Genomic DNA, 16268 nt, shown 5'->3' on the forward strand with positions numbered 1-16268 from the left:
AACAAACCCTTAAAACCAAAAATTTCATTTATCTACACATTTACTATATAGAAAAGATAAGACATAAACGAATCCCAACCTCTACTCATAAGAGGCAGTTTTATTGGAATGAAGAGACTCAGCCCGTAGAGATGTCGACACGTATTTAAATTTTCAAACATGAGAATATTAATACATTAAAGATACGAAACTACATTCGTTGACTTTCGAAATTGTATGATATATATGATTGAGGCATTGCTGATTAGTTAAAAAAAGGGGATTATTTAATGGCTGACAGCCATTTTGATTCTCCAGCTTGAAAAGCCCTGTGTTATCACTCTTAACCTTACAAAATATGCGTATTAGGTTAGACGTGAGATTTAAATTATATACATTTAGGCACATCTGTCAATTACGTGGTGGTTGATTATTTGTCTTTATAAGATATATCCAACATGTATGATGTATATAAGTCCAATGATAATGAAAAACAAATGGTTACAAACGAAAAACTTTTTCCATCTTTATTTTTTGAGTTAGAGATTAGCTCAAAGAGAGATGAAGTTTGAAGTTGAAATACTCTCCAAAGAGATTATTAAACCATGCTACCCCACTCCCAGCCACCTTCGCAATTACCAACTCTCCTTCCTAGACCAACTACATGGCCATAATCACATATCTTTTGTTATGTTCTTTCCACACAATTCTGAAAGCCAAAATGTTACTGAAATATCCCACAAGCTTAAGAAATCCTTATCCCATGTCTTAAGCCGGTATTATCCATTAGCCGGACGACTAAAAGATGATCTATTTGTCAATTGCAACGACGAGGGCATCCCTTTTTTGGAAGCACAAGTCAATTGTGAGCTGTCGGATGTTGTTCAAAATCCAGATCCCCATGATCTCCACAAGTTCATTCCTTTTGAGCTAGATGACAAAGTTGATATACTACTTGGCATCCAACTCAATATCTTCAGCTGTGGCGGGGTAGTAATTGGTTCTCGTTTTAGTCACAAAATTGAGGACGCTTTATCAACTTTGATGTTCCTCAAATTCTGGGCAGCTGCTACTCGTGGAGGCGATGATGAGGACTCGAATGCGGTTTCACCACAGTTTGTATCTGCCACACATTTTCCACCAAAGGATGTTGAACAAGTCGTTGACGATCCAAAAGTCAATTTCTTGATGAAGAATGTCATAACAAAAAGGTTTGTGTTTGAATCATCTAAACTAGAGGCTCTTAAAGAAAAATTTAGGGACAAAACTAGAATCCCTTCACGTGTGGAGGCCTTGTCTGCTTTCATATATGCTCGGTACATAGCTTCAACTCAAGTGGGGTTTTATCTTGATCATGATCATCATAAAAAGCTCTATATTGTTACTCATTCATTTAATCTTCGTTCAAGGATTGACCCTCCACTCCATGATAACTCCTTCGGGAACCTGTCCAGGGTATTTGTTAAAGCTTTAGATGAAATCAATTATGAAGATAAGGATAGTTATGATGGAATTGCGAGGCAAGCGATGAGAGAGCTAATGATTAATGGCAGTGGCAAAGAGCACGTGAAGAATCTGCAAGAGGGTGTTGATCAAGGGTTGAGTTTCTTAAAAGAACATGCTGTGGAATTCGCCAAAGGAGACGTAGTTCCTCTTAACTTCACAAGTTTTTGTAGATTTTCTCTGTATCAGGATTTTGGTTGGGGAAAGCCATCTTGGGTAGGGAAAGTTCCTCTACCGTTCAAGAATTTTATTGTTTTCATGGACACTAAAACGTGTGATGGAATCGAAGTTTATATTGACTTGGAGAAAGATGATATGGCAAGGCTTGAAATCGACGATGAGTTCCTTTCATTTGTCTCAAGTACTTAGCAAGGGGAAAAAAAAGTGAGGCTTTTCTTTAGTTTTTGTTATCAGTAGATGGTTGAATTCTAAAGAAAACACGTGACATTAAAGTATGTTCTTCTTTTCTTTTTTTTAAAAAATGATAGTTGTGCGTCACATGTGATGCAAAAAGGGAATTATCATATAGCTCATTAATTTATTGAAATTTTATGAAAAATATCATTAGTTTGTAATTCCATTAGCTTTGATTTCGTCTATCAACTAAAAAAAGTTAATTTATATGACTTGTATAATTTGCTTGAAGAGGCCCAATATTATAAAAACATGCATAATAATAAAAAACATAGAAAACTATACTTTTATTATCACCAATTTTGAGTGATGACATATATGCTTGAAGAGGCCCTGTATTATAAGAACACGGACAACAGTGGCCGGAGAAACAAGGTTAGTAACAGAAGAATAATGCAGATAAGTAGGAAAAAAATTAATATTACCAGATGACAAATCAGAAAGAGTAGTATATGGAAAAATATGCTCATGAAATTGTACATCTCAGAAATAAAAGATTTTATTGTAACCCAAGTAGCTTGGAAGCTTTCATGCCTATAGGATATCCTAGAAGAAAGACACAAGAATTTGCTCAGGAAGAAAACTTAGACTTAGTAGAAAATAGTGTAAAAGAGTAAGCAAGTCACCCAAAGTCTTTGAGATGGTGGTATGATGGTTCTATTGTGATGTAAGAGTTCAAAAGAAGAATTGTTTTTGAGATTGGGAGTGGGAATTATATTGATTAAGTAACTGACAGTAGCTTACATTCAGCCCAATAAACTAGAGGAATATGAGATTGAAAAAGCAATGCTCTAGCTACATTAAGCAAATACTGGTGCTTTCTTTCAATAACTAATGAGTTTTGTTGGGGTCTACCAACACATGAGTGATGATGAATAAGATCAAAGGGAGCAGCAGAAAAAATATGATTAGAAAGAAAGGGTCAGTGTTTTTGTTTAGCACAATCGCATATTGAGCAATGAAAATTAGAAGAAGATGGAATGAGAGTAATTTCAATTATTTTTTTTCTTTATAAATGATTTAACAACAAAAGTTAACAGAATAAGCAAATAAAATTGACAAATGCTAACTTTCATTAAGGATGAGGATTTAATTGCAAAAATATGATGGATGTAGACTTAAGTTCCAAAGGTGAGGTAGGTTGGGTTTTTTTGGTGCAAATAAGTCTTGGTTTTTTGTTTTATTTATTTGGAATGATGCTACCAGTTGTTTTCAAATTTATTTTAAGTTGTTTTCTAGTTACAAAATTTTGTAATTATGAAACTTTAAAAATAGTATTTTTGAAAACTTACTTATTTAAAAAAAAATTGATAAGAACAGTAAAAATGTAAAAAAAAAAACAAAAATATACTTATTTAAGAAAAATCTCTTTTTTTTTCTCTCCCTCTAAAGGAGAGTGGCAACACTACCGAAACAGTTCTACATTCAAACCAAGTTATGGGTTTGGTTAATTTGTCAGTCTAGGTATTAAAACGAGGATAAATCTTTCTTTTTTAAGGAGGATAACTCTTCTTGTTTAAAAATACCTCATACTTCATTAAAAATGAAGAAAACTATCTTGCTACGTTAATAATACTATAAAAATGAATCACATAACACAAAATGCTCATCTATTCTTGTTTGTGTTTATTTTATTTTTTTAACTTTTTTTTTTCAGCAAACTGATTTTTTTTTAGTGAAATTAGTAAACTGATATGAAATTTTTTTTTTTAAAAAAAATGATTTGAAGATTGATAGTTTGGTGTTAAAGAAAAGACGTCGTTGCTTTCCTATGTAATCACTTGCCATTAGGAGTTGCTAGTTTTTTTATAAAGGGAGTTGCAGTTGCTAGTTTCTACCTTTTATTTTATTTTTGTAAAAATATTAATAATTTATTACATAAATGATTTTTAATTTTCCTTTGAATCCAATATCAATCAGCTAAAGGGATCATGCACTTGGGATAAAAATCACTTCGAGAAAAAGCTGTTCGTATCTCCTATTTAGAATCATAAACCTTGAGGTTAAAATACTAAATTAGATAAAAGATTTTCTTTATAATCCATGTTGAAAAGCTTTTTCAATAAAAATGTACAAATCGAGAAAATAATTTGTTTCAAATATATGGCAATATGCACGCATATATGTCTAGATATATATATTTACTTCAAAGTCTATATCCATGCAAATGCTTAGCCCATCTTCTTGCCATGTAAGGATCATGGTAATCCCAACTTTCTACACTACTCGGCCTCCCACCACCATTCACATCCCTCCTCCCTCCGCCACCACCGCCAGCCGCCTCCTCTGCCTCCTCCGCCACGCCAGGTTCCTCTGTATCAGTCTTACTATCTCTAACACTCACCAACGTTTCCCCTGTTATGAACCGCTCATCCACTTCGCCCACATCCTCACTATAGCTATACTCCACACACGCATGTCCACTCTCACCTAAATCTAACAAAACTCTCCTCTCTTCAACTCCTCTTAGCTCCCCAATTCGTACAACCATCCCAGTTGACTCATCCCCTGTTCTCACTCTCAACTGAATCTCTCTTATCACTCCGCCGAGTAGTCCGGCCAAAAACTCTTCGAACTCATTCATGATGAACCCATTCGTTGTACCAAACCCGAATCCCACGTGAAAACGATGAACAGGGATTGGAACTTCCATGTTCATCATCGAAGCATGGTAAGATTGTGTCGGGCTATCAGACAGGTGTAGGATTCCTGACTCCGGGTTCTTGTGGGCTCGATCTTGAAGAATCTTGATCCCTTTCTTGAGTCCTTCAACTGGATCAGCTTGGCCCATGTAGAAAAGGCGATCGATAACTTGTAAAGCTGCTCTTCTACCACAAGATGTCATGCGTCTCAGGGGAAAGACTCGAGCTGCAGCAGATGAGTATGTAACGATGGCCAAACGATCGGTTGGTCTAAGAGAGAAGACCACTAAGGCCATGCATTGCTTGAGGAGTCTGAGGTGTGGTCCGTTGGGACTGGCCACCAAGACCAAGTCTGTGGGTCGTTGGTTTGCTAGTTTCACAGACAGATAGGCTCTGTTTGTTTGTAGAAATGAGGAGGAAGAGGAGCAAGTTGAGGAGTGTAAATGGCGGCCGGGAGGTATTGCCAAGGGTGGTTGGTAGTTGGCTGGTGCTGTCGTTGGGATTGGGATTAGAGAGAGGTGAAGACGTGGGCAGTTAGACATTTCCTCGGGCTCAATTGGGTCATCATCATCATAGCGAGCAGAGCGGATGAAGGAGCGGCGGTGGATGCGGAAAGTGGCAATGGAGTCGTCAAGGATTCGAAGAATGGGGTCGTTTTGGTTAAGAGAGGCGCAGGGAGGGTTGAGGTTGCGAGGGAGCTGTGTCCAATGGGCGCGGCATATGGGGCAGGTGACGCTGCCATGGCGGACGTTGGAAGAGATACAGGCGAAGTGGAAGGCGTGGGAGCATTGTGCTGTAAATATTGCTTGGCTTGGGCTGTTGCTTCCCTTGCTGTTGTAGCTTAAAGGTTCTAGACATATTGCGCATAAGTTCTGTGAACACAAAAAAAAGATAAGCAGACAGTAAATACATGATAATAATATTAATAATTACAACGTTCAGCTCTTAATAACCAGTCAAACTTGCGTCAATTTCAATGAACACAAGAAAAAGATAAGCAGGACAAAAGCTTCAATTCAAACTTGCTTGCTCGATTGCTTTTTCAACTTTAAATAAAGAAAAGCAGGTCTGAAATTAAAAGCTAATATCAGTCTAAGTTGCACTAATATTTCACTGTGGAATGAAGTGATCGAGCATGTTTGGGTTCAATTATCAAGTACGTCTCTAAATAATTGGCTTTTGGCCATATATCCATTTTTTTCACCTTATTATAAAGTAGAGTGAAAAAAACATACTTTTGAAACAAGTTAATTAACTTTCAACAAACACCTGCCAATCATGTCCTAACATAATGTTTTGAGTTTTGACATGACAAAAAAACTAAACTTCAGTTGGAGCTTCAAATATTAATCATGAATGTACCAAAATCTTTGAAAAGAATCCACAAACTTGACCAAAATAATCAGTTGTGCTTTGAAAACCATCATAATAATCAAACTGAAACTGTTTGTCTAAAATTAAAAAAGCGAAGGAGGGAGTGCCATAAGAATAGAATGGTGGTGGTAAAGATTGAATAATATGATCATAATCCCTATAATTAGTGTCACTGGCAGGTGGGGAGAAACTTTTCTTTTAGAGTGGGCTCTGTTGTCTAAGGTTGGATAACAGTGGTTTCTCTCAAACTTCAGTAGTGCACATGTGTCAGGAGCGTTCTCATGCCACACAACTTTTGTTATTCTATTTCCCCACCTGTTATAATTACTTCTCACTTTAAAATTTAGACTCTCTGCGTGGAAAGTCTGTTTTTATATTTTTCTTTCCAATTTAGATGTATTGTGCATACAAAGAACAAGAGTGTTTCTGCATTAGAAAATGTGAAGCTTGAATTGACTTGAAAGTGCAGAAGACACAAATATACTTAAGACTAGAGACTGCTGCAGCTTTCAAATCAACAACGGAAAACATAACATAACACTTGACCAAAACAAAATAAGTAATGAACTTCTGCGACGCACAAAAAAAAAAACAGTCAAAATATACGGCCGCCAACGATCATCTACTAAGCAAATTATTCTTAAAGAAATGGGTTTCTGGAATAAAGATAATATCTTTTACCTTTAGTTTTTAACTTTTTTATATATATTTATATTTTGTTAGGTATTCACGGGGTTTTGGAATCTTCTTTCTTATCTTGGGGTTCAGCTCAAACGAATAAGAATGACTTGTGGGAAGAAGGGGTGTACCTTAGCAGTGGGCAAATTTGGGCTGATATTTGAAGACGCAAATTCCTCTGTAACATATTCATCTTCTACTTCAGATATGTTCTTTGATTTTGAAGGAGACACAACAGAAGAACCTGAGATCTGTTAAACAAAAATTTAAGAAAAGAAAAGAAAAAAAAAACAACTGTTACCCTCTTCAGTTTAACCTTTGACTTAAGCAATTTCACAATAAAAATGAGCCTTTTTGTCTGATTATGAAATAAAAAACCAAACTCAACAACCCATATGCAAATAAAACCCACAGAGAAAAGCTAGCTTCAAAGAAAGGCAATTGAGGTGGAGAGTGTTAAGGGACTGCAGTTAATCAAACCCAATTCTTCATTTTTGTGGTTTTCTTTCTTGGTCAAAAATAAATAAGAAAAAAATATCACGCACACACAATGGGGCTACTCAACTACTCTAAATAAAATCAGATTAACAAGAAAAGTTGGGAAAAAATCTGAATGAAGAAAAGGGGTTGTGAAGAAGGGACTAACAGATTCAGTGGTGGTACTGTCAAAAACAATGGGATCTACAAGAGCTTTCCTTCTAGAGAATGAACCACAAGCACTAGCAGCTGCAACTGCTATATTCCTAGCTGCTTTTCTCAGCCTTGAAGAAGCTCCTCTTCCTCCTCCCATCTTTGTTTTCCTTCCTTTCTTCTCTGTTGTACTTCTTCTTCTTCAAATTCTCTGCAACCTTGATACTAATGGTAATGGACTAAAAAAGCAAGCTGAGAAAGAGAGAGCACGCCTGAGCTGCAGACAGAGACAGAGCTCTCTCGTTCTCTCTCTGTAAAACTCTGCAAATTTGTCTACAACTCTCCTCACTGTTATTGTAGTTGTTGATTCTGCCGTTATTTATTTTTCTCTAAATAAACATATTATACTGTGTTCACTTGGTCTTCACACGAACCCACAGCCATAATATATATAAGGCTCCTTCCCCAACACATGTATGTATGTATGCCACTTTATCAAATTTTATTCTTTTCTTTATTTTTTGATTTGAAAGCTCAAAACTTGCAAGAACCTACTTTTACCATCTTCTTTAATTTACTTTACTTACTTTTTTTTTCTTCAGACCATTCACCTTTTTCTTTTTCATATTTCTATTTCAAATATTTGTCCCCATTAAGTAAATTTATTTGTTTTCTTCTCTGTACTGCTAGTATTAAATATTTAATTAATTACTCACTGCCATTGCATACTATTACCTAGTATCTAATAAACAAATCATCTATAGTGTAGATTTCATATTTTTTTTTCTGATTTACTTAATGTGCCTTCTCCTACTTTGTTGACCTCCTCTTTTCTTTCTTGTTACACCTACTACTTCCCAGTAGTATATAATGTTCTTTTAGAGACTTCACCAATTTTTTTAGAGCAGGAGAAGATACTATTCTGACACATGTCAGTCACATTCCATTAGAAAATAATCAGAAGAGGACTGAATCAACCACCCAATGTAATTAAATATCATTTAATACTCTTGTTAGATGATAGTTAGTGGGGTTCACATGATTAGCAATAAAATAACAAAGGGTTAGGAAATTTAGATTTTGCAGGGATCTTGGTAACCCAACACTTAAAAAGAAATAATATTACTGTAAAAAAAAATCCTTGAAGAGAGAGAGAGAGAAAAAAAAAATGAAGTATGCAATGGTGGACCAGACCCAGTACAACACTTTGGTTGTAGAAAACAGTGGACCCCTCCTCATTGGTAGATGTTTACAGTACAAGCAAGGTCCCTCTCTTCTGCCTTCCTTGTTTCATTATTTTTAAGCTTTTCAATAACTGTTTGCTTGTATGTATGAGGCTGCAATTTAATGTTGTTTTTAATTATATGAAAATAATAGATATAAGAGAAGAAAAAAAAATAAAGAGAAAAAGAACTTTATTTTTCCTTGGTTTGGACAGCTCTCCTATTTTGTTTGTCACTCCTTCAAAAAGGAATAGAATGGTATTTAATGCTTTTGGTACTTTTAGAGTTTTTTTTTTTGTTGGCCCAGTAGCTTTGACAGTATGATTGTATCGGATTATAGTGACTGGTAATACTACCAACCCTTTAATTTCATACTAAAATACAATAATAAACTTGGTACATAAAGTCATATAGATTGAACTCGACCCACTATATAGACAGTGAGAAACGTTAAAAGTGGAAGAATGTATTATGAATCATGTTTATAAAAATTGGTTCTTGCATTTAATTTAAAAAATAAATAAAGTGAGGGAGATGAAAATATATCTACAAATAATTAAAAGGAAAAGACCGTTAGATTTGAATTTCAAAAGTTTCACAATCTATGATTGGGTGAGTGAGTTCTTTTGGCTTTTATAGCTTGGGGTTTATATAAGACGAGGCTGATAAAAGCAAAGGCTTAATCACCAACTTGATAGGGTTGGCGCCAAAAATGCTTTTCTTACAGCCGTTGTATTCCACTTAAACCACCTCAAAAAAAAAATAGACTCACATCTTGGGCCACTACCAAAATCTATAATACCTCAGTTTCATGCCAAAAACATCAAACTAAGTCTCATTTTAAGCAAATGTCTTTTTTTTACAGCTACACTGCAAGTGGAGTAGTAGTAACCTATGAAGGGGGTTCAATGCATTTGAAGCAATAAATCAAGATATATGTCACTAAATTAAAATGGGATCTTATCATCTTACTATAACATATTTGTTATGATGTTGATGTGCTACAAAATGAACATATTGGTGAGTGATTAATTATATCAACATGATTAAGCTTACCTACCATTAAAAAATATTGGCAAGTGTTGCTCAATATTCTTGCCATAACAAATGGCTTGTTCAGCACAAAGACAAATACACAAACGTAATGGTTATGGTCCTATGCCCATCATTCTCAGTATTGTTGTCTAGGGATGTTTTGTAATCGTATGTAAACGTATTATTAAATATTGGTAGATTAAGCAAAGCTCCAAACCAAACCCGTGAGGAGATTCCTGCCTATATTGGTGTATGTGTGTGGGAAAAACAAGCAAAACATCAATGATTTCTGATGTTATCTTTGCAGGCCACATGTCGCTGCTACTTATTTTGAAAATGAAAAAAAAAAAAAAAGTTAATGTGTTACGATTACGAACACTATTTGTAAGCTAGAAATGGTCTTCTTTTCCTTTTTCTTTTTTTTTTTGGGCTTAGAATTCAGAAAATGACTGAGGATGTTAAAGGGTGTTATTTGACAGTATTGATAACTGGGGAATGTGTCTTTTGCGACTGACATTTTGGAAAAGTTCTCAAAGAATGCCTATTCTTTCTTTCTTCACATGAAAAGAAGAGAAAAGCTCAAAGTTTGCCCCTGTCCTCTCTACAGTGTTTGCTAACCTTCAAAGTGGAAATATATTATTGATTGCTTACCCAAAATTGGGCATTTGACTTGGTCAATTCCTGTTAAATGAAGTTTCCATCTTTTTAGTCAGTTCGATCAAAGATTCCTGTTTTCCATTGATTTGTTTGGTTTTGGCGTTTATATGGGAAATTTGCCACTTGACTGTTGAGATATTTCATAAATTAATTTAATTATTAATTCGTTCATTTTTTTGAGGCACAACTCGACCCAACGTTCATAATAAGGATCACATCATCATAGTTTTAGATCGTAAAGGGTTTTGTGGTCACAATTAGATCCTTGGGTTTTGCACAAGGCCCTCTTCGTTTCAAACCGATTTCCCTCAAATCATCTGGACACCTTTCCCTTCAAAAAGGGTGGTCGTCTGAAGATGTTTGAAGGAGAAATATTTGACTCTATTATATTATAATTCTTGTATTGGGACACAGCAATTGATACCTTGAATCTTAGAGATATGACAAAAAGATAGACAGCATAGTATCCTTGTGCTCAGTTCTTATTTTAAATTAAATTTCAATGATTGATCAAACACTTTTACTAATATCAAGGAAGAATAGAAGAGTGAGAATTGATTAGGAACAAAATCATCATGCTAAGCATTCATTTTAATCGATGTTGGTTTTAAACATTTAAATAGAAGACCTACCCAAATTGTACATTGAACCAATTAGAATCTTTCAAGTTCTAAAATTTTAAGAACTCTGATTCTGTAAAGCAGAGCAGTGACTAACATTCAAGCAGGAAGTATAGTCATTTGGTTAAAAAAAAAAAGACAAATTTAATACTCTCAATCAGCCAAATGTAGATATTAGAGTGCTCTTCCCTTTATAAAAGCTACAAACTAAATTATGCTCCCCAAGTGAACTCTTTTTAATGGCTTTTCCCTTCAGTTAATTTTTTACAATTTGGGCCAACCTTAAATGTGTGCAAATCCGAAGAAAAGCTAGAAATTTATATCCCTAATGAGCTAGTTGGTTCCTTCATCCATGGCTAGTAGTTTTCACTGCACAAAAATCACCAGGCAAACTGCATGCACCAAGCAATGTCCCTAGAAGAAAACTATCCTGGTATGTATGCTGGTCACAAAGAGCCATTTCTGATGAAACATGAGTCTCACCTAAGTAGTTCCTCTACATGCTATCTCAACTTTAGATGTCTATTCGCCAGCAATAACAGGCTTCAAAAAAAGTAATATTCATAATTTAAGATTTCAGGTTGCCCGTCTTTTTCACGAGTAATAAGAAACTGACAAACACTTGTATAATTAAATAGTTCAATTGAGGCAATTACTCAAACAAAAACTATACATGCTTAAATAAAGTACCATTGACATTTACCTAATGATCAGGCAACTAAACCTGACTCGTCACTTTCAGGGACTACAATGTCAAGCCTCATCATGGGTTTGTACCTCTCAGGAATCATTGCACCACCCTGCAAGCACAGCTCAACCACAGCAGGGGCCTTACCATAGAATCTCCTGAGTGCACTCCTCAAGGGAGGCCCTTTAGGATCTTTAACATGCCACACATAATTTGGAGGAAAAACTTCATCCACAGTAGCATCCTGCCAACCATGCTTCCCATCTCTCCATTGATGCTTGAATTCCCCACATAGCTTAGCATTGTGACCCCAAGGTCCCACATGAACCTCTGAGCAATATCCGCATGCCTTGACAGTGTATTTCTTCATCAACTTAGTAATGCCAAATTGAACAGCTTCATATGCATCCATTGTTTCCTGTGCAATCCTAGGTATTTCTGATGGTAATGGAGATGGGATTCGCATAGTAGCCCCGTATGTATCGAGATCAACAAGTGAAGATGGATTTGCAGAGCTCGATAGCTTAGGCCCATCAACAAATCCACCACGATCAATTACTTTCCTCCCAATCATGCGGATTGGTGTGGTTCTTCGCCGTGAAGGGTAATCTGGTAAATCCACACCAGCTTGGATGCATAGCTCCACAATGGCTGGAATTCTGTCATACTGAAATCGATTTTCATGCTTAATGCGCCGACCAAAAGGGTCATAGAGATGATATGATTCAATGGGAATAAGAATGTCATTGATGGATCCCTTGATCCATGAGTGGAAGCTTCGACGCTTTGAACTGGTTGGACCGAGGCAGTTCTGGATGTGGTGACCACTCTCAGCCACATGAACCTCGGAGCACTCACTGCAAATAACTATAACAATTAGATACTCTAATATATAGGAGTAAAAATTATTCAAGACACTTAAGTAAAGTAGCCAAAACAAAAGTAGTCAATTATGGTGTGATTTTGAAGCATAAGTACCTGCAAGCATACACGGGAATTGCATGCCAGAGCTGTGCAACACCTTTAATTAAAAGCTTCCAGGCATCTAGTAATTGATATGCATTGGGTATAAGATCAGCAACAAGCAGTCCATTCTTTGGAGGTTCGAGGGGATTCTCAATTCCCTTATCTGCTAGCTTTTTGCTCTGCCTTGCAACTTCCTTGATCTTCTTTAATGGAATAGGATATGGTTTCTTCTTTTTCTTGGGTAGTATTTCAGGAAGATCTACATTTTGGGGATGTGAATCTCGTCTTGTGAAAGGAGGTTTTGGTGTTGGCTTGTAACTGGCACTTATTCCGGTTGCCAATATGGCTGCTCTACGTTTATGAAGCTGGTGTTCTAGCTCAAACTGCAAATAGAAATTTAAGTATCAGGTTGAGGAACAAATATTTTCAACATTGACAAAGAGGAACTTGAACTCAAAACTTGCGCATGGTTCTTAACACAATGAGTTTGTAGGGTTTCTTATCATCAAATTTGAGGCTTTGAAGAGAAAGTAGGGGAGAGAAGCATTGGAAAAAATCTTTTAAAGCACCTCAACGGCTGTTAAAACATGTGTACTTTAGCTAGTAAAAAAAAAACTAAAATAAGCAATATTAAACTATCACATGCATGCATGAATGATAAATAATAGTCTTTACGAATAGAGAACCATCTTGTATAGCATTCCTAAGGTCCCAAATCACCTCAAGAATCAAATAACTACAAAGAAGAAAACATTTGCCAAGACATATGATTGACATGCGCTACTTTGCACAATTTAAGATAAACAATCATGGTTCATGGACCACATATTTGTATTTCACGTTGATCAATTTAAAGAGCCACTATAAATTTGGGTGTTAATTGGCTTTTGCTCGCTCTGTGGAAGGATATTTGAAAACAATTAAATAGATAGCATAGCTAGATACTGTAGATTCATTTCCATTAGCAATGCTGGAAAAAGATCAAGGAACATTTTTTTACTTGGGCTTCAGCTGAAACCAACAATCTTTGGGAGAAAGAAAGTCCCTGAGGAATCAAAATCTTAACCTTATATTGATTATGAACTATAGGCCTGACCCCTGGACTACTTCTCACGGGTAAAAGAGTATAAGAAAAAAAAAAAGAGTTTATAAACCTTGAATCCGAGTCTATATGGCCTTAAGGCTGATAATTGAGGCCTGGTGAACTCAGTTATAATCGGGAAAATGCCTGCCAAATGAAGACATTGTGATGTGAGGAAACCATATTACGAAATAAAAACTGTACATAACCATTCTGCAACACCTAAAACAGAAGAAATAAGTCACCAATCTGAGATGAATCCCGTAAAGCAGAGGATACTGCTGGAGGCTTCTGGAACATTTATTCACGATTATCTCCCTCGTTTATTGTCTCTAGTATGAAATTCAGGAGAAGAAGAAAAAAAGAGAGAGCATAAAGTCAGATATACATACATCTATATTAAAAGCATAATTCTTCATAGTACAATACTTGAATGAGAAGATTTCAAAAGTGACAAACAATGTAAACGAAAACAAAATAGCACATCTCAGTTCACTAATATAACCAGGTTTGGTCTCGACATATCTACAAGGAATGAAGATTCTTAGTAAAAACTGAAGGTAGTAACTTCTATAAGCCCAGAAAGAAGAATTTTGTACCATAGCATTACTCCAACTTTCACTTCCACCCTACTGAGGCATTTCATCATACATCTTACAAGCACAAGGAAAAGTCACCAACTAAACCCCGGAAATAACTTAATTTAATAGCTGTATTCGCTGACATACAAAATCTTAAGTTCCCAGAAACAAAAATATAAATAAAATATGAAAGGAATATACATACGAAGTGATAAGGTTCAAGTATGGCAGAAAAGTTATAAACTTGAAATTTGAGAGAGCGTAGCAGGAGCAGCTTTGTTGTTTCGAAGCGCAAATGAATTGAAGCAGTAGTAGACGAAGTACATGCAACTAGTCCCTTAGCCTCAGCTCAGGTGGTCGTTGGCCACGGTCCCACTCGGCGTTCAAATATCTAACAGATGAGAAGAGTATCTCGTCGGGGTCGTGGGTGAATCAATCGCCCTGAATGTCAATGTAAAATGAGGCAGGGCATTTTTGTCAATACAACTGGAGTTATCTTAATATTTATTGTCGTTTATCCGAAAACGACATGTTTTTGCACAATTCATTTTTTCTCTGTTTACATACAGGAACAGGAACTTGCGTGGTTGAGTTGAGCCCCTACCCCCAATGAGATATTTTTTGAACAGGAGATGCTCAACGACTTTTTTTTCTTTCTTTTCGAGAGAGAATATTATAGGTTCAGTTGATAAAGTTCGACACAAGTTTACAACTTCTTGCAAATGAGTTGGCAAGCTTAAGATTAATTTCATTATTCATGTTTAATATTTACATATAGTTTATTTATAATAGACTAATTGTTCCATAAATAAAAATATTATAGATGTTAAAAAAAAACCAACTAAATTGTTCGCGCACATTTTTAAAGTGATTTGGAAGCAAATAATAAAAAGAAACAAGAAGTAGTTACAGAATGTTCTTGTAAATTATGGCCAATACCAGGTATATAAGCAGTGATTTCAAATCTAGAAGTTAAGCGTGCTCTGGCAACTTTACGTAAGGCAGAGTTTGGTTTTTTGAGGGTGATAGTGGAAAAGTTGACAGATAAGTCACCCTTACGGCCACTCTATAGAACCATACATGAGATTTTCATCTCATACGGCTCCTCGTAGTTCAGTCTAAGTTATCCAACTCAAGGATGGTCCAGTTTTTTTTTTGCCTTTACCTGCACTATATAGCACCCATAAGCCGAGGCTTAACAATAAAACTCAATATGCTCATGAACATGTAATAACATGTCACTGAATCAAAATAAGAATACCTAGTAATAATAGTCATATTTATGCATGCAAGTAAGTCCAAGTAAATGATTGTGGGTCCTCCGGTATGAATGACTATCAAGTCAATCCTAAGTGAACATCAATAATGATTTTGGTAATCATGATGGGGCTTGCAGCCCATTCAGATAAGTGAGTATGGAGTCACGAACTTGGGTTCCACATCCTAACCAGATAAGTGACTATGGAGTCACGAACTTGGGTTCTCCACCCTAACCAGATAAATGACTATGGAGTCACAAACTTAGGTTTCACACCCTAACCACATAAGTGACTATGGAGTCACAAACTTAGGTTTCACACCCTAAGTGACTATGGAGTCACGAACTTGAACCAGATAAGTGACTATGGACTCACGATCTTGAACCAGATAAGTGACTATGGTGTCACGAACTTGGGCTCTGCACCCTAAGTCATGTAACGTGATGGACCCAAAACGGGTATGTTTTAAATATTTATATCGCAAGCGCACGAATCGTTCATATAGAATAGTGATCATGTAAACAAGGATGTTGAACCCAAATGAGTTGTCTAAAATCGAAAAGAAAACTATTTTAAACCAAAATTAATAAATTCTAACCTAGCCCCAAAGATTGATGAGATTTTGTGACAATAAAATAAAATATAATCATAAATATATTAAAGACAATATATAAAAATAAATTAATATTAAAAATCAAGATGGTAAAAGAAAGATTATTAAGATAATAGAATCCACAAAATATAAGTTCAATAATATTTAAAAGAACATTGATTCCCAAGTTTTAGTAATAGTAGAAATTAATCAAAACATCACTTATTCAAATTAGATATTTTATTTAAGTACAAGTTTTTATAAAAATATAGGATCTATCTTCACTTTTAAAAATTATAATTTCAAAGTATTTAGTGTAAATCAATCTAATGAAATAACAAATAAA

The 16268-nt window shown here is 35.4% G+C and overlaps 3 protein-coding genes across 5 annotated transcripts; 1 reads left to right on the forward strand and 2 right to left on the reverse strand.

Moving 5' to 3' along the window:
• Positions 1-502: 502 nt before the first annotated feature.
• LOC133794670 (vinorine synthase-like) lies at positions 503-2060 on the forward strand. 2 transcript variants are annotated; one of them, XM_062232025.1, is made up of 2 exons: positions 503-1295; positions 1434-2060. In XM_062232025.1, exons 1-2 carry the CDS (start codon positions 541-543, stop codon positions 1849-1851), a joined length of 1173 nt encoding a protein of 390 aa, XP_062088009.1. In that variant the 5' UTR covers positions 503-540; the 3' UTR covers positions 1852-2060. The 2 variants fall into 2 exon arrangements, with proteins under 2 accessions (XP_062088009.1, XP_062088010.1); XM_062232026.1 differs by having other exon boundaries at positions 503-1190.
• Positions 2061-3912: 1852 nt separating this feature from the next.
• On the reverse strand, positions 3913-7710 carry LOC133794672 (probable E3 ubiquitin-protein ligase WAVH2). The gene is made up of 3 exons (XM_062232027.1): positions 7237-7710; positions 6722-6841; positions 3913-5410 (listed from the first exon to the last, which is right to left on the reverse strand). The coding sequence occupies exons 1-3, from the start codon at positions 7378-7380 to the stop codon at positions 4043-4045; spliced, it is 1632 nt and encodes a 543-aa protein (XP_062088011.1). The 5' UTR covers positions 7381-7710; the 3' UTR covers positions 3913-4042.
• A 3546-nt stretch (positions 7711-11256) lies between these two features.
• On the reverse strand, positions 11257-14636 carry LOC133794673 (APO protein 1, chloroplastic). 2 transcript variants are annotated; one of them, XM_062232029.1, is made up of 6 exons: positions 14277-14636; positions 14090-14143; positions 13736-13822; positions 13564-13637; positions 12422-12792; positions 11257-12300 (listed from the first exon to the last, which is right to left on the reverse strand). In XM_062232029.1, exons 3-6 carry the CDS (start codon positions 13788-13790, stop codon positions 11466-11468), a joined length of 1335 nt encoding a protein of 444 aa, XP_062088013.1. In that variant the 5' UTR covers positions 13791-13822; positions 14090-14143; positions 14277-14636; the 3' UTR covers positions 11257-11465. The 2 variants fall into 2 exon arrangements, with proteins under 2 accessions (XP_062088013.1, XP_062088012.1); XM_062232028.1 differs by lacking the exon at positions 14090-14143 and having other exon boundaries at positions 14277-14635.
• Positions 14637-16268: the final 1632 nt, after the last annotated feature.

The sequence above is a fragment of the Humulus lupulus genome, chromosome 8 (genome assembly GCF_963169125.1).
Source record: "Humulus lupulus chromosome 8, drHumLupu1.1, whole genome shotgun sequence".
NCBI lineage: Eukaryota > Viridiplantae > Streptophyta > Magnoliopsida > Rosales > Cannabaceae > Humulus > Humulus lupulus.